Source organism: Periophthalmus magnuspinnatus, chromosome 7 (genome assembly GCF_009829125.3).
Source record: "Periophthalmus magnuspinnatus isolate fPerMag1 chromosome 7, fPerMag1.2.pri, whole genome shotgun sequence".
In the NCBI taxonomy this organism is placed as follows: domain Eukaryota; kingdom Metazoa; phylum Chordata; class Actinopteri; order Gobiiformes; family Gobiidae; genus Periophthalmus; species Periophthalmus magnuspinnatus.
The window spans coordinates 16,859,468-16,883,928 of record NC_047132.1 but is presented as its reverse complement, the minus strand read 5'-3'; the positions used below and the strand labels follow the sequence as shown (position 1 = coordinate 16,883,928).

General features: G+C 37.4%; 1 protein-coding gene across 1 annotated transcript in view; it reads left to right on the top strand.

The window, feature by feature from the left end:
• Window positions 1-24,461, top strand: part of celsr3 (cadherin, EGF LAG seven-pass G-type receptor 3) — a 100,999-nt gene that overhangs the window by 4,796 nt on the left and 71,742 nt on the right. Inside the window, exon 5 of the mRNA XM_055223352.1 lies at window positions 22,032-22,381. Within this exon, the coding sequence (XP_055079327.1) occupies window positions 22,032-22,381 (350 nt within the window). The remainder of the gene's footprint in view (window positions 1-22,031; window positions 22,382-24,461) is intronic.

Here is a 24,461-nt window from a genome sequence, read left to right as displayed (position 1 = left end):
GATGCAGCGAAATGTAAGGATGTAATGTCAGGGAAAGGAAAGGAAACGGATCTGAATGCTTCTACCCTGAAAGATTCTAGCTTTGTTTTGTTGAGATTTATATATATATTGTAAGTTACATTACATTGTTCTTGTTACACTTAATTTTAGGTCCATTTTACAAGTCAGGGATACGCTGTTTTAGGACGCTTTTAATATTCTTCAGACGACTGAGTTAAAACTTAAGAAAGTTATTGGTAAAGTTATAGTGCTAAAGTTATAGAGCTATTTATTCAACCCTCTACAGCTCAAGTCTTAGTGGTACAGAAAAATAACAAAAGGTTCTCCACTAGTACAGAGAAAACGTACTCCATTAAATATTGACCCTGGGCCCCCAAAATTATTGTTCCACCAATTATCTATGGAACGATAAATTGATAAAGTAATTATCGTAAAAGGATTATGGTGTCTTGCATTTCAAATATATAGAAGTATGCATTAGGGTAGATCTCCTGTACATTTTTTTTGTTGATTATATGGCATAACTAACTGTATCTGTAGTTAGTCTAACTTGAATCAGTACAGTACAGTTTTTTCAGAAATATCTTCTACTTAAATATAATTTATCTCTAATTCTTGCCATAATTTGTTTCTTTTGGTTGACATTAGTTCATCTTTGTTTTATTGTTGCTTTAATCTGATAATGGATTTCTTAACTGTTTGTTACTTACTTCTGACATTATTCCCTGACTTGAGTCAGATGTTGCCAAGATTGTTAAGTTGATATTACTTATAAATAATTTAGACAGAAAAGTAATGTACAAAAAACAGCTTGTTGTTCAGGCATCCATTACTTGTGTGTGTGTAACAGGTGCTAATTGAGCTGTAATTATAGACTAATTGCTTTGTCTCTGATGGAGTGTGAGGCAATTTAACATGGTGTTACACACAATAAATAAGAGAAAGCTGTGTTACAGGTGTTAAGCCCCCAGGTAGGTACTCTTAACCACCAGGATCCTTTCTTGTGTTGATGACTGGCATTGAAGGATTGGTCAAATGCATATAGAGTTCCTACACTGACAACATAAAGATATTCCTATGATTTGTGAGACATGTTTTTCTATTGACAAAAGGCATCTAATTTAAAGCTGTAAGTGAACAACCACCTCTTAATTGCTGTATTCAATAGAAAGTATTTGTATCTAATTAAACATGAAAATCTGTTATTGGCTAAAGAACTACTGCATGTATTGCTCCCTTTAACCACAGAGAAAACACTGTCTTTTTCACACTTGTCAAATGTAGCTAATGTAACATGACTAAAGGTGGTAATTGTGTCGATTGTAGTACTAGTGGTAAATCAAGGATGAAGAATACTTAGATAGAGTTTGGGTAAAGGCCAAACAAAGCATTTAGAGATGAGTAATTTCATTTTACATGCAGCATTGATTCTACCAGCAAATATAATTTGAATGGTCACCTTGACGCTTGTAAACTTAAGTTTCAGTAAGTTCAAATTCAATACTAAATTCTGGCTTTAATCCTAGCTGTGAGTAGTATGTTCATGAATGGCACTGGTCCATGATAGAAAAGGTTTCAAAGTCATCTGGAAAATGTATGGAGCTAGAATTTTTCAAGTAGACCGGGTAGAAAATAACTTCTGAATGTCCATTTGCTTTTATATAGTCTATAGTTTATGAACTTCAGGTTGACCAATTTGGTTCAATTAGTTGGAGTAATTTTGCAACTGGGTCTAAAATGTTGCCAAAACCAGATAACTATATTCATCACTTTGTTGCAAAGCCAAACCACCGACTTTCTTGTACTGTAGTAGCCTTGCACTTTGTATGGCTCTACTTTGTTTACAGTGTGTTTCCAATTGGGAGATTTGTATGTCTTTTTGATCAAAGCTAACATCGACAGAATCAGGATTTTGAATGTGGTGTTGTTTCTTTGAAGGCTTTGAGTGCTGCTTGTGCACACTGACTGAGTTTAATGGAAGCGTCTGGGGAGTGGGTGACCCGCTGGCCCATTTATCTGCTTTGTGCTCACAACACAGGAGAATATATGCACTCCGGAGTCACTTAAAAGGCTGCTGGTCTTTTGTCTGGTACAAGCCACAGTGTTCACAGTGATGGAGCTGGTTGGGTCCATGCAGTTGTACGCCAACTTGCATGTACTGCTCCTGCTCCTCTGGCTCTGCTCCTCTCTACTCTGCTGACTCCTGTTTGCTCCTCTGGTTCTGCTCCACTAGCTGTGGTCCTGTCTGCCCCTCTGGCTCTGCTCCTGTCTGCTCCTCTGGCTCTGCTCCTCTGGCTCTGCTCCTCTGGCTCCGCTCCTCTGGCTCCGCTCCTCTGGCTCTGCTCCTCTGGCTCTGCTCCTCTGGCTCTGCTCCTCTGGCTCTGCTCCTCTGGCTCTGCTCCTCTGGCTCTGCTTCTGTCTGCTCCTCTGGCTTTGCTGCTGTCTGCTCCTCTGGCTCTGCTTTTCTGGCATCTGCCCCCTACCATTGTCTGCTTCTCTGCTTCTCTCTCCTGGTTATGTTATAGGTTGAAATTACTTTACATAGTGTTAAATCTGCTCTTTGTGTCTGTCCTCTCTCTTTCTGGATCAGACTTGAATTCATTTCCTGTTGTGTCTGCGACTGAGATCTGGCTGTGGCACAAGAATATGACAGTGATGAGATTATCATAAACACATGGATCCTGGAGCTGTCACAGAGCCTGCTCCTGTCTTATCTATATCTGCTACGACATATTTTCTCCTTCTCTTCCTGCTCTTCTAAATGGGACTTATTGGATTAAAATTAGTGAGGTATTTTATTTTATCATTATTTAGAATCAGGCATAGTGTTTATTATTACTTTGTTGTATCTTATTATATTTTGTAATTATTTGATTCAGAGTAATAACTTTTAATAATCCCCTTGGCTCTTAAAAATGTTTGGCATTTTGTTGAGCAACTATTTCTTTTGAAATCATTTAGTTTAGTTCACAGTGCACATATATAACAGTTATATGTGACAGAAACTACTAAACAATTGTAGAATTTCATGCATTTCAGAACATGTTTATACAGGTCTACTGGGTTAGCATTTTTCTGTTTGTTAAAATACTGTTTTTAGTTGCTAAGGACATCTTATTCCCTGTTGCCAATAAGGCTGCTATCGATTATTTTAGTGATCATGTAATCAATTGATGATCTACTATGATGAATCAAGTAATCTATACATTTTTTTTTACTTCATAAAATATCCTTAAATGTACATTAGGATGCGCTCACAATAGCCCAATTAGGCCGTGCCCAAGCATGGATAGCCCTAAAGTGCGGTTCTTTTGGGACTTTAGCCTGGTTGAAGGAGATGGACCAAAGCATGTCACAGTTGCTCCTGTATGCACACATGCACCATTTGTGCTTCTGACCCTGGTCTTGTTTGCGAAGAGGATAGAGGAAGAGGAAAAAGAATGAACTCTGCTCCAAATCTCATGGTGAATCCGTAGTCCCCTTCAAAAAGGACTTTAAACGGACAGATATTTTGAAGCCTTGTCTCCTGTTGTCCTCGCTCCTCCACACTATTGTTTAATCTGTAAACTCACAGAGGAGTATCACAGCAGGACTCATATTTGCCTCGCTGTTTAAGAGATATTTCATGCCTCTGGTCTTATTTTCTCCACTAAAGCGATAGCACTGGTGCGCGACATATATGTAAACAAACAATGCCGGTTCGGTTGTGCAGGTCATCGCAGGCCATAGAACTCTATGTAATTGTGCTTGAGCATGGCTCCTAGTGTGGACCTAAACTCACTCATGGATCTAAAATACACAGCTCTTCACTGTCACTGTGCAGTGCATGCTGTGCAGGCTCTGTGTGGAAACATGCTCTATCGTTGTAATGTTTTTGTGCGCTTCAGTTTTACGTGGTTTTAACTAATTATTATAATTAAACAAATCGCACCGGCAACCTGTCGGTCAGTGGATAAAAATGCTCAACTAATGACGTTTTGGCCTTGTATCAGTGGGCAAACACTGTCACTGTCACCCCCTTTATTAATTAAGCAGCCATATGATTTTATGTGAATTGTCAAAACTGTTCATCTTTTTTTTTTTAACTGACTTTTGGTAACATGCGTAGGAGAGATCAGCTCATACTGCACATTTTAATTAACTTTCTAGTTGATCCTAATCGAGACCACCAAGTTGAGATCATATTTAGATTGGTTTGCTAACAGATAACTTCTATAGATTTATCTCATCCTGCTCCAAAATATCTTTTTTTTCCCCCCTTTTTAATACATGACATCAGCTTCAACCTGCATAACAAAGCTCAATACCTCAAAAGCTGCGCCAGGTTTTTGTGGTTTTGTACCCTTGCTTTAGTTTGCCTAGTTATTTTTGTCCCCATGCATCACCTTTCCTCTCTGCAACCCCATATAATCCTCCACACCCAATACATTCAGCCCTAGTCTCCCAGATATCGCTGCTCGCTGACAGTTTGTTGTGTTGATACTCTGGTGTGGTTCTCGGCTTCGCTGTGAGACCCGACTTGAATTATATCGTAGAAACCAGAACACTCCCAGCTCTCCGCTCCTCCTCTTTGTCTTACTGCCTCATTTACATTGATTTTACAGACGTTTGAAAAGATTAACCGCTGCTTGTGTTGTGCCAGATTCACTGCACAACATGGGGCCAAAGTGGCTTTGAACTGAAATTTATTCGAGGGATTAATCAGCGTTTGTTCCTCTTCTACACTTCCTTCCTTTGAGGCTCGCTTCCCTCTTCCTACTAAATCTGACTTTTAACAGTTAATATTTCATTGATCCAAAGTGTTGTGATCTGCTAGTTTGTGGCAACTAGTTTAATTCCATATTATAATGTATTTATATTGTTCATGTTTATGATGTCCCATTTCATCCTTTGGTTGATTGGGTAATCTTGAGTCAAAATACAAAATGTAGCAATTAACTCCAGCCTACTCTGTTCAAACACAAAGCAAATGAGTTGGTGGCTCAAAGATGTTGTTCATAGCATATACATAGTGCATAGCATGTATGGCTGTGACAAATATACATTTGTGATCATCTCCCAATAATTAATGCCATACTGATTGGCATGGTTATTAATATAGTTACATTAGTATATTCAGTATTGGCTTTGGTGTTGATTGTTTTTGCTATATAAATGGAAAAGTTTGAAGTCATACCACTTTAAGTATGCACAATCTCATCTGAACTCAGTAGCTAAACAGGGTTAAGCCTGGTTAGTACTTAGACAAGACACTTCAGCCTCCTTGCACACTGGGCCTTTAGAACATTGTGAACAATGATCTGTTATCAATATTAAATGGCTGCCTCCATAGTTTTATTGCAAACCAAACAGACCATTCATGTTATATGAACTTGCCTCCATGAATAAGCAGCTTTTCTCTAGAATTCTCTTGAATGTCACTGATTTTGCACCGTGAAGCATAGTGAAGTTGAACAGTTCACGGTTGTGTTGAATGAAACATATTGCTGTGCCTGATCCATGTGTTGGTGAATGAGGCCGGAGGGACCTGGATAAACCCGTTGGCACTGTGTGAAGGTGACTTTGAGCTGCTCTGGTTTCACTGGTTTCTCTGGTTTCATTGGTCTAGACTCACTTACCTAAAAAAAAGAAGAAGTGATCAAACATGAGCCAATATAAAGATTCAGAATTTATCTTAGTGGCATTAAATAAGCCTGTTGTGAAATAACATTGATTTATGTAAGTTAATTTTGTATTCATGGACAGGAAGCAGGGAGTGCCAGTAAGGTTAAGGTACACTTTATTGTCCCGGTTGGGAAACTTGTCCTCTGCATTTGATTAATCCTTCAGTGTCAGCAGATCAACCTGTTAGGAGCAGTGGTTGTAGGGAGCATTATACTCCTAATAACACAGGGAACCTCCTCAGAGATGGGGCACGGAATAACCAACCACTTTGCCACTGTAACACAGGGAGGTCATACACACATTCATTCAGGGATCAAGAGGGATCAAGAGTCTAGACCACAACCTACCAAGAGATAAGAGACCACTCTGCTACAATTTAAGTAATTGTGAAGATTATAGACAAATGGTGGTTGTATAAGCTAAGCATTTACTTAAATATTGAAATATATGTTATCTGATTGTCTTAAGATGTGGAAATGAGTTAAAGAAATGAGCCAGTACTTAGGTTATACAATGGCTTTTCTGTTTACAATTTGTGTGTTACAGTAAAATAGACTGCCACATATTTGAAGTATCAATATTTACAAAGCCATCATTCCCTCTGTTAAAATGCCAATTCACTGTGATCCAACTAGGTTTCTAATGGTAACCACAGGCCAGTGCTCTTACTTCACATATAGGTCAGTCTGAGCAGCCCCAGTGCATTATGGGAGTTCAGAGTATAATACGTCTCCAGCAGGTCACCACCCCTGAGCATCGACACACAACATCTCTATTTCACATAGTCATTTCACAACAACAACATCTCTATTTCACAAGTCTGTTACCACTGCATTAGAGTGTGGTGATACAATATACACCTGGTGCTTAGAATGCGGCAAGCAGGGACTCAAATGAAGGCGTATGATAAAATTTTTGGGAAAAAAAATTCCTGGTCTCCAGTATACAGTATAGTAGTGGTGAAGAATAGGGATGCACTGATCCAGCTTTTTCTATTCCAATAATGATGGCGATACTTTGATTTTAAGTATCTGCTAATGCACAATATCAACCAGTACTAGGGCAGAGACTGCATGCATCAGTGCATCCATAGTGAAGATGTGAGATGGTGAGGCTGAAGAGGCTGATAGTACTGCTGCAGGAGATAAAAAAAGAGTGCTTGTGCAGTATTTTGTATAGTATATTGTTCCATAAAAAGTGTGCTCTGCTTATGACCTGTTCTTCACTAGTGAGACAGCTGACAGGAGCAGTGTGTGACTGAAGTGCAGCACCCAGGAAGCCAGGAACCCGGGCACCCAGGGAACTGGGGAAACCAGTGATGTTGGTTGAGATAATGTTAGGACAAGCTGCAGATTCATGCAATGGTTAAATATAAAAACCTTGTTAGGGATAACTGGACTACAAGTTGGGGTGCATAATTTTGGTATTTGGTATAGCAATTGTGGTACTGTTCAGAATGCACATGGTAAACAACTCTGTAAACATTAACCTTTGAGAGAAGACTGAAATACTAATAAACTAATTCAAGAATCCCATGTATTTCAGAACATATTTGTAGAGGGCTAAACTACAGGTTTCTGATTGTCATTAAATAGAGAAACCTTGTTGCACCTGTAGTTTAGACCTCTACAAACATTTTCTGAAATACATAGGAATGCAGCCATTGCAATTTGATAATTGTACCACCTCAAATTACAAAATGCTGTGCAGCCTTACACTGGAGTCAACATAATTAAAATTAGGATTAGGAATATGAGTGAAAACAGCAGAGAAATTAAATATTGAATTTCTTAACAATATTGTAAAGGGTCTCTTTTTTTTAATCTCTTTGACACAAATATGACATCCACCCTCTCCCATCCGCTCCAGTTGCTCCTTAAACCTCCTCTCTCTTTCTCTTCTCTCTGCTCCTCTCTCAGGGCGGTCTGTGTATTGTGTGGTGAGGAGGATGTCTAATGGTTTTTAATGGCCCGGCTCCTGTATAGTCCTGTACATGTAGGTCAGGTCCATCTTAACAAACTTAACCCCTTTACTTTTGTTGTGGTTCACTGTGGCTCAGCGGTTTCCCTCGTAAGTGTCCTGATATATAGATTCGACTCCATGCTACAAAATTATTTTATACGGCAATGTTTGTGTCTTTTTCAGTTGAATGGAAAGCCAATATTTTCATTAAAAGATTGTTGATCGTAAAATTGTGCTCATAAAAATGTCCTGAAATGGTGTAAGTAGCTAATGTATTTAGTGAAGAAATGTGTGTAGAGTGGCAAAGTGGTTATCTTGGCTCACTGTAAGGAGGTTGTGGTGATCTCTCTGAGTGGAGTCTGCATGTCCTTCCTGTACTGCTATGGCAGAGTGGTTTGCCTGTCTCCTGTCCCTTAGTAAGGAGGTTGTTGTGTTTTGTAGAAGCTGAACTGTCATAATATTAACTAATTTCTCATGTCTATCATCTTTGTAGTCTGACAGTTTCCAAGATGTTGAAAATTTAAAAAAAAAATCTATTTGATGAGCAATACAATACTTCTATTACAGCAAAAGAAAAAATTTAATTATGTTAAATGGTTTTGCTGCTCAGTTCTAGTCAGATTGCTGGTGGACATTGCCTTTATATGTATCTGTAGGGAGGAGCTAACTACACTGAAACACACTATGAGTCATATTTTGTGTAACTGTTCAAGGCCCTAATGGGTGCTCTCACACCTATTAGCATGCTGGCTATCACTTTTGTTTTTCTTTAATTTAGGTCTGAGATTGGAATTATAAATAGGAGATCCATGATGTCCTTTCCTATTACATTATACATATTTTTTACTGCAGTTAAGATCTCTAGGCTTCTACTGTTTTCTTTGCTGCTGCTACTAATACCACCATTTTAATTTCCTCAGCTAGGGGAATATTTGTTTTAATACTTTAACCTTAGAACCTAGGATGGTGCCAACATTTCAAACACAATATGGATATTACAATTTTGATACTACAAAAATGCTCTGTCAAACTTTTTCCAACACAAAATAATAATACTTTATTATAAAACATGGTCTTATATCAGTTCTATGAAATGTCTAATGTCTAAGCTCAACTTTTGTCCTGTTAAAGTGTTCTTTTTGTAATGATAATTGTTCAAATGAGTTTTGAGTTTTTGTTTTAGTTTTGGTATCAATTAGTATGTCATTTTTTACAACTCTCTTCCATTTTTTCTTCCACTGTATTTACCTGCATACATAGAAAGTTACCTATCTTTCCTTAGTCCCAGAATCAGCAGCATCTCCTCTGTGTGATCTTGTTTTGTTGACAGTAATGATATGAATGTCTCGGAGCTAATGCCAAAGTCATTATTTATGTATGAATCTAAACTTAGACCAGTGTTCCCTCTCCTCTTCCTCGCCTTCGTCCCTTGAGGTGCAGTTGAATTCATACTTTCTCATTTTCTGACTCCAGTGAACGCAAACAAACCATTAACTGGCATTTTCTGTGTCTCCCAGCTCTAACCATTTGCATACACCTTCAAATATTATTTTTGTTTTGTTTTAATCAAAATATACAGTGCACAATCTGACATTTGGAAAAGTATTTGTGTTGCATTATGTTGTCTAAAAAATTGGAATTGGTTTTGTCGCAGTGGGCAGCAAAATAATTTTTTGTTGTCAGAAAAGAGGAAGCTGTGCCAACTTTAGCTGGAGGGAGAGAAAATATTGAATTTGCAAAGCATATGCAGTGTTGCATATGCATGTGTCTGTAAATGTCCAAATGTCCCCAGGCACACATGTACAGGTAACGTGTCTCCAAATGTGCACATGCATATGTACAGGTGAAACAGCTCTAAATCTGCACACATGTATGTGTTGGTGAAGTTGTTGTAAATGTCCACACACACACATGTACAGGTGAAACGTCTCTAAATGTCTTTATTTTTCGCTGTTCAAAAGTTTCCATCTTATCTCTAGCTCCCTTTTAAATGTGGATATAGATTTCATAATTAAATTCTGTCTGAGCCATTTCTGTGTAATGCATAATGCAACATAAGTGTCTCTTATTCAAAATGCATTATAAAGCATTAGCTCAGGAGGAAGAGCAGAGTTAGAAGTTCTCAGAGCAGAGCCAAAGTTCATGTGTGGAGAGGTCAGGAAAAGAATGACAAGAATTGTCAAAAGTTTTACTGGCCAATTCTAAGGTGGTAAAAACTGCTTACATCAAAGCTGGGGTACCTGACTGTCAATTCAAGAGGAGATGGTTTAAACTGTCACAAACCCTTTGGCACATTGTGGTTGTTTATAGCAGTTCAGTTTTGTCAGACAGCAAAGCGAAGCAAGATGGAATGCCCTAGCACAAAATGTACAATATAACATGTAGGGGTAGAACGAGTCCATAGACTGTATAAAGATGTGGACTAAGGGAGTCTGACATCAGCCATGGCGTTCAGCTCCATGAACCTCGTTGAGGCTAGCAGCTATAGGGGCAAACTTGGAGCTGAGTTCCACATTTGTAATTGCGACTGCAAGTATCATAGCAACCACAGAGCCAGTCCGGAGCGAGGCTGTTGAAGATAATGCCTCTTTCTTCCCGCACCGCTTAAACGCCAGCGGGAGTGACCTCGGTGAAAGAAGATGCCTCACTGGTCCGGTATTAATGTTCATATCTTGATTTACAGACAAAATAGCCAAATAAAAACACAAGGCTCATGTAGCACAGATTAATACAAATAACAAAATGACAAGCCTGACAGCGGCAGTTACGGACAGAGGGGTTTGACATTTTTTCAATAGAAAGTGAATTGCAGCCTGAGTTGATGGAAAGCTAAAGATGGAAATGGAATGGATGGAAAGCTATTTAGAACGTGGCAGCTAGCAGGTTAGCGATGTTCATTTATATCTCTTCTATGGACAAGACAAAATTTCCACGAGATGAGACAAGATTTGACACAATTTCTAATATTTAAATAGTGCAAGTCATTTCTGAATTTTTGCCTCACAAATTTTGTATTTATTTTATCAAATCTTTTTGTTTTTCTAGCACTGCATTTTGGAACTATAAGAGATGTAACTCACCAACCTTTTTGTCCAATCCAAATGTAAACACATGGGGGAAAACATCTTGCCATATTATTTTCCTCATGGAAAAAATCTTGTGGCAGTTTTGTCTCACAAGATCTTGTGACATAAGATCTTGTCCCACCCCTAATACAGAGGCTTGCTACTATGTATTCTGAGTTTGCGATCATTACAATTACAATTAATTACAAGCAAATAGCATGCAGCAGTTTGATTTTGTCAAGTTGCTTTTGCTGTATACTACATTATTTACTCTTTTACGAGATACAAGTTGGGCACTTTAAGGTACTTATTTTGGAGGAAAAGTTAGATCTGTCCTAGTGCTGTCACAATACTAAAATATCAAAGAATTTAAATTTAAAGAATAGACTAGATACTCAATACCGATTCCAATACCACAATATTAATACAAAATAAATAAATAGAAAATCTTTCTTTAGACAATAAAATGTGATTTTTAACATTAAATCATAGTACTTTCTTTTGTATAACCATGTGGCCTTATATCTGTGTAATCCCTCAGTGATCCAGTGAGGTTCCATAGTGGTCCTTGGGCGTATACTATGTGATCTTATACTTATTCTTATGCAGCTCAAGGTCATTCTAAAGCTCAGGTTCAGTTAGTATTGACTAGTATCTGATTTTCGATACTTTTGACAACCCTAATCAGTCCTTATTGAAATTAGTTAGTTTGGACAATATATGGGTAGGGATGCTGAAGGTAGAGCTGTGAGTAAACAGGAGGTCTAGAATAAGACAAAAAACAAGATTTGTATTTGAATTTAAAGGCGACATTGAATTATGAAGAGTGAGGGAAATCCTGTCTCAAAACCAGCTTCCTGGTATTTGCTAAATTTATGGACTTTCAAAAGATATATCTTGTTTTAAATTGATAATCGCTATGGCAATGGTCATACTTTTCATCATTCTGGAACCTATGGATTATGTTAGCTGCAGAGGATTCACAGATTACCCAATAAGCAATATTATGACCTTGATTTTTGGCAATGTTCTCTCAATAATTCACAATATTAAAAAAAAACAGTATATTAAAAACTATAATAACTGCCTGTAATATAGAAATGACAATTGAAAAGTAGGAAATGGGTTTGAGTGATGGGGGTTGGTGGCTTTTTGGTGGCAGCTGGTTCGAGACAGGATTATGAGCAGTGCTGACCTCCCACGGGCCGAACAGTCTCTACACACCAACTATACACACCCATTCACAGCAATAGTCCAACAACACCACAATTACACACAAAATGACTCACACCAGATAATAGACACATGCTGCACTGAGAAAGAACAGCCTCAGGGAAAAGCGATTTATGAAGGAGACGAGGAAAGGAAGGAAAAAAAAGGGGGGGATGATGGATAGGAGGATTGATTGATTGATTGAGAGGTCAAGCGAAAAATAAATATGTTGTTGCTCAATATTACACCAGAATTACACCAATATTTCATCAAAATTACATGAATGGGGGGAAATTTTTATGAAACTTTCTTATTTTATTGTCGAGCTTCATTATAATTACAATATATGAAATGTTTTTGTATATGCTGAGATATAATTCTCATTTGCAGTCAAAATGGTGTCACAGGCCAAATCATCGCTAAATTAGATGTAAATTAAAACACTTGATACTTTTTAAAATTTTTATGCCATAACCCTCAAGATTGTTATGTTAATATGCAATGAACATAGTAAATAACCTCTAACCTTTATTAAGTCTTTGTGATGTTATGCAGGGATCAAAGGCGGCAGTCTGCAGAATCGAACTAAACCCGAAGATGCTGTATTTTTAACCCATAATGGCTGAAGGAGGAGAAGAGATTGATCTAGTTGCAGATAAACTTTCCATGCCATTTTAAGACGGGCCTTTCACGAAAAGCTGAATATTATTAGAAGGGGTTGATAGTTTGTTTTGTTATTGTCTGATTGGTGTCTTATATGAAACAGCGACATTGTGCAGTTTATTGGACAGACTTAAGCTCACATAGGCGTCATTTTGGTGGCATTTTATTTGGCACCTTTAAATCGCATTTTTATTTTTCATTTTTGACAGTATCTGTGAACTTTCTTTCCTACTTTTTTTTCTCAATAGGCATTCAGTTACAGGTAGGGCATCGGGTACAAAGTCCTCCTACTCCCACAAAGGATATGTTGTAAAAAATAGACCTGTTAAAATAGTTTGAGTTGGTTCACTTTGTTCATCTGCAGCCAGGGTTTTGGTTGTTCTATGAAGTGCTGCCTTTTCTGAAAGTGATACAGGGATTTTATTGGTTCACACTTTTTATGTTAACTGATACTGTTTGCAGAATGGTACTGCACAAAATCACTAAACATCAACTGTAATATTGGTTATCTTACCCGCACCTACAGCAAAGTGCTCTGGATATCATTCTTTCATGTTTGCAAACTCTGTGGAGGCAACACATTCAAATCTTAGTACAACTGGTAACCATGCTAACATTTGTTTTATGGTACATTTGAATTTTGCTTCTGAAAGTTTTGGAAAAGGGAATTCACGAGGGAGGAGGTTCACCACAAAAGCTAAAAAAGTCATGTTTTCTCAGCCTGATTAAAACATCCAGGTTCAGCATCGGTCACAATCAAGCTGCCTTTCTCAGACTAAAACATACTGGACAGAGAATCGTAAATAAATCATGGAATTTGAACAACCCCACTCAGGCCATTTCTTCATTGTGGTCTCAATTTAACACCAAGAGCTGCTTTTATAATATATCTGGCAAAATTTTCCTTTATTACTTTTAAATAAAATTTAGTATAGCCCTTTTAATTACAAAATGCCTTAACCTATTTTGGAGTTGCCCTTCGTATCTTGCAATGTATGGCTATTTTGCCCAGTAAGGTAAAACAGTGACCACCAATATAAACATCTTATTGTGTGTAATCTTTCCAATAAAACTATATAACGCTGTCCTCGTTAGCCTCTGACCTCTGCTGCTGTCGACTCCTAGCCTTTAGCCCAGCATTAATCATGTGTAAAATCTACATTTGTAATTACAATGATAATACAGTGCCACAAGGAAACCAGGATATGAGATTCAGAGAGGAGCCATTTTGGATTTGCTACAACATAACAACCTGTTGCCTATGTATTATTGTGGAGTGTTTTGGGTCCATAGTGGTCACTGTCAAATCAATCATGTAACTTTATTTATTCCCTAGGGACTATTTAAAATAAGATGTGCTTTCGATCTGGTTTATTCCTGGGTTAGACTTGTTTAGCTATGGTTAAGTCCAACTTGTATGGGCTTTGTTCCTTCTGCTGCATTTGAACTGGACTGAACCCGATTACTATTGCTAGTATTTTTTCACAATTTTATTTATGTATGCATGAGTCTATCTAACTGAATAAGTAATGGACATTGTATAGAAATGACAAGGTTCACCATTTTGCATTTTCTATTTTAATATTTATGAATTATTCACCGTGATGACTTTACAAGTGCTTTCAGAGACAAAACTCAACAATGTGTTCTTCCTGCTTATCTGAGACGAAATGAGACGTTCTATAATTAGATACAGACAGCAGCCAGCAGATGTATTTTGACCTTAAGAGCTGCCTATACAATATTTATGTTTTGAAGCAAGATTCATTTTGCTCAAAGAATACTGGCTTCTGCACTCGTCTGATTAGGTTGTGGTCATGTTATTTCAGAGTTGCGCATGATGAAGAAGTTGGTAATGCTATTTCTCCCATGAGCTGCAAAGCTACAGTGAAAGTCTTCCTCTCTTGGATAATTCAGTTCTTTGAAAAAAAAAAAATGTTGCTAACCATCTGTCTATCAGACTAACAGCCTCCAGACAATCCCCTACGGTGGCCCACAGGGGACAAGAGTGTGGCTTAAACTGAGACACCAAACACAGTAGAGGTGAGATTCTCAGTCAACAATTCAGCAGTTTAAATTGGTATGGTTCACAGTGCCCCTGACATTTATAACCATGTGAATTGTGTTATTATTCACTTAAATTAGACCAGGCTGCCAGCTAACAGCCCAAAGCACATTTAAATGGCATTAATATATGATATATTATATGTGCTGTGCTGAAAATCTATTTGGGAATTGAAAAAGGATAGCACAGTCCAGCTTGACTACTAAATTAAAATATTAAGAGTGACGAGTTTGAAAGATTAGTACTGTATAGGCTCTTGAATATAACCTATTCAGGGGTCTGTCATAGTGATTAATAATGAACACAAAGTATTATATATTTTGAATAGAAAAAGGCTTCAAAATGTTGTATATACACTACCAGTCAAAAGTTTGGACACACTTTTTCATTTGCAGTTTACATTGTTGGTTTTCATTGAAGACGTCAAAAGTATAAATGACACACATAGAATGTAGCAAACAAGAAATAAACTTATTTTAGATTTAGATTTTATATTTTTAAAAATTAACTGCCTTTTGCGAGTCTTGCTTTATACTTGACCTCCTTTCTTGACCTTAACAAATCACAGCTGTGAAGTGAAAACCATTTCAGGAGACATCATCAAGAAGCTCACTGAGAGAAGGCCAGGTGTTTCTAGCGCAGTCGGAAAAGCAAAGTGGTAAATTTGAGGAATTTTCAATGTAAAATACATATTTAATTTTTGCTACATAATTCCATATATCTTGGTCCATATGTTTGATGTTTTCCATATGTATATAAAATGTAGGACGTAGCAAACATGAAGAAAAAAACATTGAATGAGAGGGTGTGTCCAAACTTTTGACTGGGAGTGTATGTCATTTGAAAACTGACTGCTGAACATTAGCCATGTTGTCCGTGATGTGAGAGGGCATTGCTCATAACATTAAATCCCCATTATGTCTACTACATGTCTGTTGTCTTATGGAATGAATCTGTCTGAAAACTAGGATACTCTTAATAAAGCATCCAAAACAGGAAAAGGCATCCAATTGTGATATCTCCAAAAATGATATCTCTTTGTATTTTTTATACAGGAATATCTGTCTGGTCACAACTCCCTCCGTCACGCCACAAAATAGGATGAAACACAACTGTGCAATCAGATTAATTTTTTTTAAAATACGATTTTTTTTTTTTTCATCAGTGACACGTGGTTAATGACATGGTTATCAGTCATTTTGACCAAAATCTGATTTCTCTCACCTCAGATTAACTGGGTTTGGTGCTTCACTCATTGATTCTACAGACATCCACGATTTTTTTCAGGCCCTTGTGATTTTTTTTCCCTTTCTTTTTTCCTTGTAAGCAGACGTATTTGTTTTGATATGGACAAACCATGCGTGTCTCTGATTGGCTAATGAACCTTTCAGCCACACCCACCTGAACTCTGAATTCATTGGTGACCAGACTCACATCTTTGTTAAGTACTGGAGAAGTGTGTATTCTGGATTCCAAGCTAAATAAATAAGCCTATAATTAGGCCTACTGAACAACAACCAAGGTCACCAGGACTCTGTAATTCTATGCTACATTTCCGATCAAACAGACTTTGAAAATCACCCAAATGTTCCTTGTGTCCTTGTTTAAATCCTTCCTTTTTGCCATTACACTTATCTGCTGAGGAGGCACAGGGCCAGACAGAGGCTGGTGTGAAACAGGATTCAACCCCATGTTGTTTACACGCAGCGCCACAAGCTAACGTTAGGCTAATTTAGTGCTAATGTAACGGAGGAGCGTGACCGTAGTCTGTCTCTCCCTTCACTGTACGCTCTAAACGTCTTTTGTTCATTTAAATCCAGTTTTTGATGCTGGTCCTTTAAGATTTGGCTGTGTGAGAGATCGTCCCTCAGGGCTGCAGTGTTAATCCAGAATTGGGAGATTACTCAAGTGCAAATTTAATGCCTTTGCCATGCACTGTGGTGGTGCTAGTTTACATATGGGCCACTGGAATAAGCCTTTAGTTCCACTGGGCTACTTTTCATCATTTTGACATGACACAATCCAATAGCACAGTAAATATGACCCACAACCGATCTATTGGCAGTTCTTTCTTTCGCTTTAATGGACAAAGATTCCATGAAGCATTTCTAATTGTTTACACTATTTATGCATTAACACACGTTTCCGATGAAAGTTTTTTCATCGAGGGCTGGTTATTGAAATATTGGCAAAGCAAAGGGCCAGAAACTCGCTGAGAATTCAATAGACTGAATCATTCAATAGACTGAATCATTCAAATGGGTGCATTTATCAGATCTCACACTCAGGTGTCATGCCAGGTCTGTTTCACACCAAAATTTGGGTTATTGAGCTATGACGGTGAAGGATTTTTGAGCTTTTTTACTATAATTTTAATGTTTCGCTATGAAGTCTGAGAACCAAAAGAAATTGATCCGAAAGCCGCATCAACTAGGGAATTATAACGAACACTTCAGAGTCCAAACCTTCAAGTTTGCTAATTTAATTTAATTTAATTTGAAACTCAGTTTAATGACAAATTGCATAGTCACTGAAATCACTTAAGACTATTAACATTTGGCTAAATCTTCTATTAATTCTAGGCTACTGTATGTTGGCTATAGATGGTTTTCGTTTCACCAGCTTTGCAAGTCGTTCTTGACATATTTTTCTGACTTTGGGCTTTTCTCTTGCACATCTCAATATTTCCTGCCAAAGTTATTTTTATTCTTGTGAAAGTTTGGGAGTGGAGTGCTATCTGTCGTCTGCAGGTGCTTCTGACTAATGGCTCTTCTCTGCTCTGCTCCTGTCACTGCTCTGTGCAAAATCACAGAAATAGAGTGAATACATCTCACCATGTAGGCCCAGTGCTAAGGGCTGGAGAAAGAGGACTAAAAGCTTTAAGACAGGGAACATGAGGAACTGCGTGGCCTCCTCTCAAGACTTAGTGGGTAATTTTAGATATGGGAGAAGATTTGGGGACTTCTATTAAGGCCACATGGAGGGTTAAAGATTTGATACTTTGGAATTTTCTGCATGCATGGAACTAAAGACATTTCATTTGGGAGGAACTATTACTGTAATAATTTTAGGCAGTTTGATCAAATAAATCTAGCTTGAATCTTGTTAATCATGCTGTCTGTCCACTATTGAAGAATACATTTTCAGTAAGTGACTTTAGGTAAAGAAAATGATTATATAGTAATTGAATAATAAGTAATAACAAAGTACAAAGTATTACGAGGTATACGCTTATGCATTATGTTGGTCTATGGATGAATGATAAAAAAGATATGTTCACTGGTTCAGGGAATGCATAGAGTTTTGAATTTGTACTGGAATGTTATAGTTTATTTTTCACATTATTGATTTAAAAATTGAAAAGCATGCCTCAAAAATGTCTAGAAGTTAATTCGCACACTTACTGAAATACTGTATATTGACTGTATATTGTTTTTAGAGGTCACATTATTGTCGCAAAGACCTTGATTTGACCGTAATAGACGGCTACAGAACTCTAACCTTCACAACACAGATCTTGTCCATCCCATTTAGTTGTAAACACATATATAGATTGTAGCTGAGTGTCCATCAAACCTTAAAGCTCTTATCATTTATGCATGTCTCTGCTCTGCCACTCCAGCTTCACTCAACAATAAAACATTGATACACTTCTTCAGAGTCCACAAATGGAGGTTATTTTAGCCTCTGATGCCCTCCCAGAAAACAATGCTTTTATAAGGAGTGTTGTTCTCATGTTTTGGTAACTCAGCTGACGTAGCCCTAAACTTGGACAATGCAGTCTAGGTTGTACAAGAAGTTTGGACAACTCTGAAGTTCTCCAGAGAGGGTCACTGATCTAATGGGAAAATAACATGAAATAACAATGTAGATATAATGACAACCTTCACCTGAGAACTTAATATTAAAAAAAGTAAAAGAGGTACGTTCACATAGGTTTAGTGAATATTAAAGACTCAAAAATAGCGATCTTGATAAATATCTGATTTTTGGTCAACAAGCAGCCAGTTGTTTTCTTATCTCGATAACGATAATAATGTATGATTTGATATTATGATGGTAAAAATAAAATATCTCAAACTCAATTCCGATACAAAGGAATAGACTCGATGCTCAATACTGATTCCGATACTGATGATAATAAAAACACTCTTTTTTTGGACAATAGAATGTTTCGATATTAAATCATAGTACTTTATTTTATATTACCATGTGTAATCCCTCAGTCGTCCAGGTAGGTTCCATAGTGGTCCACGGGTGTATACTCATCTATGTGGCCTTATTCTTGTTCTTTTACAGCTCAAGACAATTTTAAAGCTGTCCAGGAAAAGTTCATTTCTGTCCTATGAATGTGACTTTTTTAGTATTTATACCTGCTCAAATGAGTATCTAGTTTTTATCTAATTTTTATACTTTGGGCAACTCCAGTTCTTAGTTATCATGCCAAATACATCCAAACTGCACAGAAACCTACTCCAGGCTCCCCAGAATCAGCCTGCACCAAAATACTGCTCCATCCTTCCACCCTTTTTTAATAACCTTTGCTCTCACTCTCTCTCCTTGTAACCTTTCCTAGCTTCCTTTCCTTAGAGCCTCTCTCTCTTCTCACCCCAGTAGCTCCGTTGCATTTGAAGGCGATTAGGAATTGTGTTGCTGTAAATTGCTTCTCGGGAAACATCTCTCATGGCTGCAGTGAAGCGGTTTATGTTGCACTGCTTATTTTTGTCATGTTTTTGTTATGATTGTAGCGTATGAGGAGGTTGCAACCTGCTAAGATTCATTTTGTTCCCTACAGAAAGGCTTTGTGTCCTGAATGTGTGAGTAATAAGAAGAAACAGAGGAGAGGGATTACTGGGAATGATTTGACATAGCTTTAAGATTTTCTCCTTCTGAACCTGATTTACCTTGGATACTGTTTTTGCGTTGCAACACAATCCTAATCATATCTCCACATGCACCACAGTCATCAGTCGAAACAAGTAAAGTGAAGGAAAATGTTCCAAGCATTTGCCACAATGTTGTACCCTAAGTGCTTAAGAATTCAGAATGTTTAGATGCTATAAAAGTACATTTTAGCCGTCACAGTGTAATGATTACAACCGCAACCCTGCTAGCAGTTGAGTTCCTGATTCTCTCAGAATAAAATGCTTCATAATGAGATGCAGACAGCTCACAGCTGATTAACTTTAAAGTGGACATATCATGCATTATTTTGGCCTTAATAGGCTTTTATACTTGATTTTTTTTTGGCTTTTATACTTGATTTTTTGTCACTTTCTTTCTTTTATTTCAAAAAGTAAAAAATATATAATGCCTATACTATATAAGTTTGCAAAACATCTCTCTCTCCAAGTAAATATATTAGCATTGAGCTCCCTCTGCTGACAGCAATAGGTATGTACCATGACAAAAAGCATTTTAGCAGCCATGTAGCAATAGAGCAAAAAGAATGTTTTTGTAGTGAAGGCCAATTTACTGCACAAATGTGCATAACAGGTTTGGTGATGGTTTATGGACTTTTCAAATCTCCACAAAGTACTTTCTGCGGGCTTACAAAAGCAACTCCATGTATGTTATTGAGGAGGGATCGCTTTAACATGGTTAAAAAAGTTGCATGTTATGTTCTGTGTATAGTGGGTTTATCATAGTGAATGTTTTATCATGCTCATTTTAGGGACCCAATTTTGGGTGTTATAGCGCCGACATAATGGACAACCCTTCTGTCTCACAGCAAGAGAAATGGCATAACCATATAAAAAGCATAACTTTTCTATTGTTGAAACTGTCAACGGGGTATGGCACAATTCTAATGTTTTTGTTTTATTGTTAATGATCTGTTATATAGAAAACATGTCTCCCCTCTCCTCTCATATTTTTTTCCTTGTAGCACATTCTGGCAGACAACTGAAAAATATATTTTTTCTGGAACTGCTGTTTACTTCCTGCTTGATGCTTTATGGTGTTGTGTGGAAGTAACTTAGCCTCTTCTGTCTAATCTGAAACATGATCTCTGATAATGATTTGCCTGTTATAGATATGTCATATTCTTGAGCGTGCAGTGGTTTACTGTAGCTCACAGGGACATATCTGATTCGCAGTGACCTCTGTGTTACTCTATGGGCTTCTCTCCATCGCGCTGGTGCATTTGTCTTTGTCATTTCGACTATGTGTCTCCTTCAGATCTGACCTTCTGAGCCCGAGCCTGTACAGTGTATCTATGTGGGCTTGTGTCTGGTCAGTGCAGCATTTTGCAGAAATACAGTAGCTTTATGTGATGTGATGGATATACAACTTTTATGGCTTTGGTTTTTTGTTATGTGTCTAGAAAAGTTGTCCTTGTAAATGAGAACAGATTCTAAAACGTCATGTATCATATACTCCCAGCTCGGGTGCAAATGCTATACTATTTACAGAGCATCTAAATTTTAAATGTCTTCAAATATACAAAAGGAAAATCCATAAATGTTCACTCAATGATTTCTTTAGTGACCACCTCAAAAAGCAGCATAATAACCATAGAAATAAAAAGGTTCTCCATTAACTATAACAGGTTTTTAGAATGTTGAGATACCCTCTGAAAACACTGCAGTTTGAGACAATACATTAAAATTGAACAATGGATAGATGAGGTTGGTAAAACTGGGTAACATAAAAATAGATAAAATTACATTACATAGTTTATTCATTAGTTTGATTTTGAAGCAACACATTGGTGGCGGTCGTAAGAGGGAGAGTTGGAGAGGTTGAGGATTGTGATGGTTCTGCACCTGTGATGAAGATGTCTGAATTTGCAGGGTGATGATAATATATATGTATGTGAATTGCTTCAGAGCAACAGGTATGTGGCAGGCACAAATGGTGGTCAATAAAGACAACTGTAAAATATTGTTTTTTGCGTTTTTGTTTTTTTTTATTCATTCATTTATTTATTTATTTATTGCATCAGTACTTTGTACCAGATGTGTGTTTTGTGTGTGACTGTTGCACCTTATAACTGCACTGAACAATACAAAAATATTAAATACAAGAAACATGTAGCAGTTAGAGATACTATTTGTGTAATCCCTCAGTCGTCCAGGTCTGATCCATAGCTAAAGAAAAATAACATCTGTCAACTGGACAAATCGCTGTAGGAGTGAAGAGGTTTCGCTGCTCATCCAAGCCGCTTCTTCAGTTCTGGTCCGATTACTGGTGAACACTGTCTTATATCTATCTGAAGAAGCTACAGAAGCTAGCTACACAGAAACTCAAAACACCTAGTTGTTTTAAGTTTCAATGTAGCTAACTTCACAGCTTTCTTTCAGTGGTGACAGTTAAGATTAAACAATGTGAAATATAATTTCAGAACTGTGGCTTTATGTATTTACCCTCTAATCCTCCTGCCTTTCTCCTCTCTGCAGATGGAGCACACAGCGTCTCGGCCCAGTGCATCCTGCGCGTCATCCTCATCACAGAAGACATGTTGGGCAGCAGCATCACGGTCCGTCTCCATAACATGTCCCAGGACCACTTCCTGTCCCCTCTCCTGTCCCACTTCCTGGAGGGTGTGTCCGCGGTGCTGTCTGTTCCCGTGGAGGACGTCTTTATCTTCAACATCCAGCCCGACCACGACACCTCCCCACAGGGCAAGGCCATCCTCAACGTGTCCTTCTCAGCAGCACTCCCTGATGGTAGCTTCTTCCCCTCCGAGGCACTGGAGGAAAAGCTCTATCTGAACAGGCCCAGGCTCACTGCTCTGACACAGATGGAGGTTTGTAAAAGGTTTTTGTTCAAATTAAGACTGAAAGTAAATAAGGGATTCTCCGCAATGTTGTATATGTCCATATTAGAGACAAGTAAAAGAGGTTTGGAACAGGTAGAGAGATGTTTTGAGTCTGTTGTTTCCGTAAAAATGAAAGGCAGAGTGTATGATGCTGGCAGTCATGTTGTGCTATTTTGGGATATTGAGGAGTCAAAGCTTGAGGTACCTAAAGATTTGGTTCTCCATTGTGGTGAGTATGAATAGAATTAGGAATGAGAAAATCCTTGCAAACAGTTGATGTTAGATGTAAAAATACAGAAAGCCAAGGCACTCTATTATAAGTTAAAATGCCTTTATTTATTGTGGCATGTCTTAATAGACCTGAGCCCCGACATTTTTCAGCCTACTGACCTTCATCAAACGAACAAACAGAAAAAGAAAAAGTTGTGTTTTAGATGTTTAAATGAGTTCAGTGTACAGTAATAATATAACTTCTTTTATGTTCATACTTAGTGTGATATTTGAATCTACATGATTCACTCAATGAATGAAGGAAGATGACCAATGAAAGTGGATTGTTTGAGCTTTATTGACACGAAAGTATTGAATCATAATATAATGATTTTTTACAAAGTGGTTAGACTGCCAAGGGATCAGATCATATTATATCGTCGTGCATATTGGAAAGCATGCTTCATTTGGAGCTGTCATGCAAACATATGTATATATTTCATTCAACTTTTAGTAATTTAGATTGCTAGAATAAAGGTTTTTTTTTTGAGTGAGTACCATTGCACGTTTGCTCAATAATACGGATGAACATATAATATCAACTTGGAGGCTTGCTCTCTTACCTTACATCCAGAAAGTCATGGGGTTAATTTCCACATAGGCCATTCACGACAATTCCTATATATTAATTTATGAATTTATTTAAATGAAATGTCGAACAATATACTTTGGTTCTTAGTATTTATGTCTAAGTGTCTGGATGGGCACTCCAGTTTCTCCCATTATCTTAAACATGCACAACAGACTAATCCTCCTGCTAGGTACTTCTAAACATGTTCGTAGCTCAAGATCTGCCAAGTGTAGCGTTACAACATATCCCCAAACCCTCGATTTCAACAAAAATCTAGAGACGCATTTCTTTATGAAGACTAATGTTAAGGATTGTGGGCTAGTTCCCTCTGAGCAGCTGCAGACTTTCCACTGCAGTAGTTTATAATGACATAATGTGGATTTACTGCATCAGGAAACACACAGCTGGAGTCTGTCAGAGTTCAGATACAGGCAAAATATAACACATGCTCCGTTCAAACCAAGACCGGAAAACCTGGAAACATGTCGGATATACCAGGTTTGGACTGGTTATTGAAGATACATAAATAGACTAAATAAATAAAATGATTAAATGCAGATTAATTGTTATTGAAAAAGTTGTCTATTATAAGCACCGATTTGCAGAACATGGAACATAAGGAGAGCATTTGTTGTGGCTTGACATTTACCATGAACAAGACAAATGAACATTGTAGCAAGAAGTAGGCCACTGCTGGTGTAAAGTGGGTGAAGCGGTGCTGGTAATGGGCATTTGTTGTTGCATTTGTAGGGTAATTTATAAGGATTATCATCATTTTTTAAAGTTTAGTTTAAACTGGCCCAAATTTGGACCATTCATATGCACATCTACGGCTGGTTACAGTAAGGTCAAAATACAACTGGAAGATCAATGATGTAAACCAGCAGATCTCAAACTTTCACACCAAGTACCACTAAAGAAATGGTTTTCTGAGTACCACCAAATCTAAATCAGATATATAACAGGACTATTCCAGGTCTAATCTTGGGCTAAAGCAGGTCTAAAAGTGGGCTACATCATTTCCAGTGTAGTTCTAAACAAGACGTTATCCAAAGAAGGACTGAATACTGTTCATGTACTTCCTGAAGGAGCTTGTTTCTGATGTAAACTATGTTGGGGTTTTTTTTTAAATAAACTGTGTGTGTGTATATATATATATATATATATATATATATATATATATATATATATATATATATATATATATATATATATATATATATATAT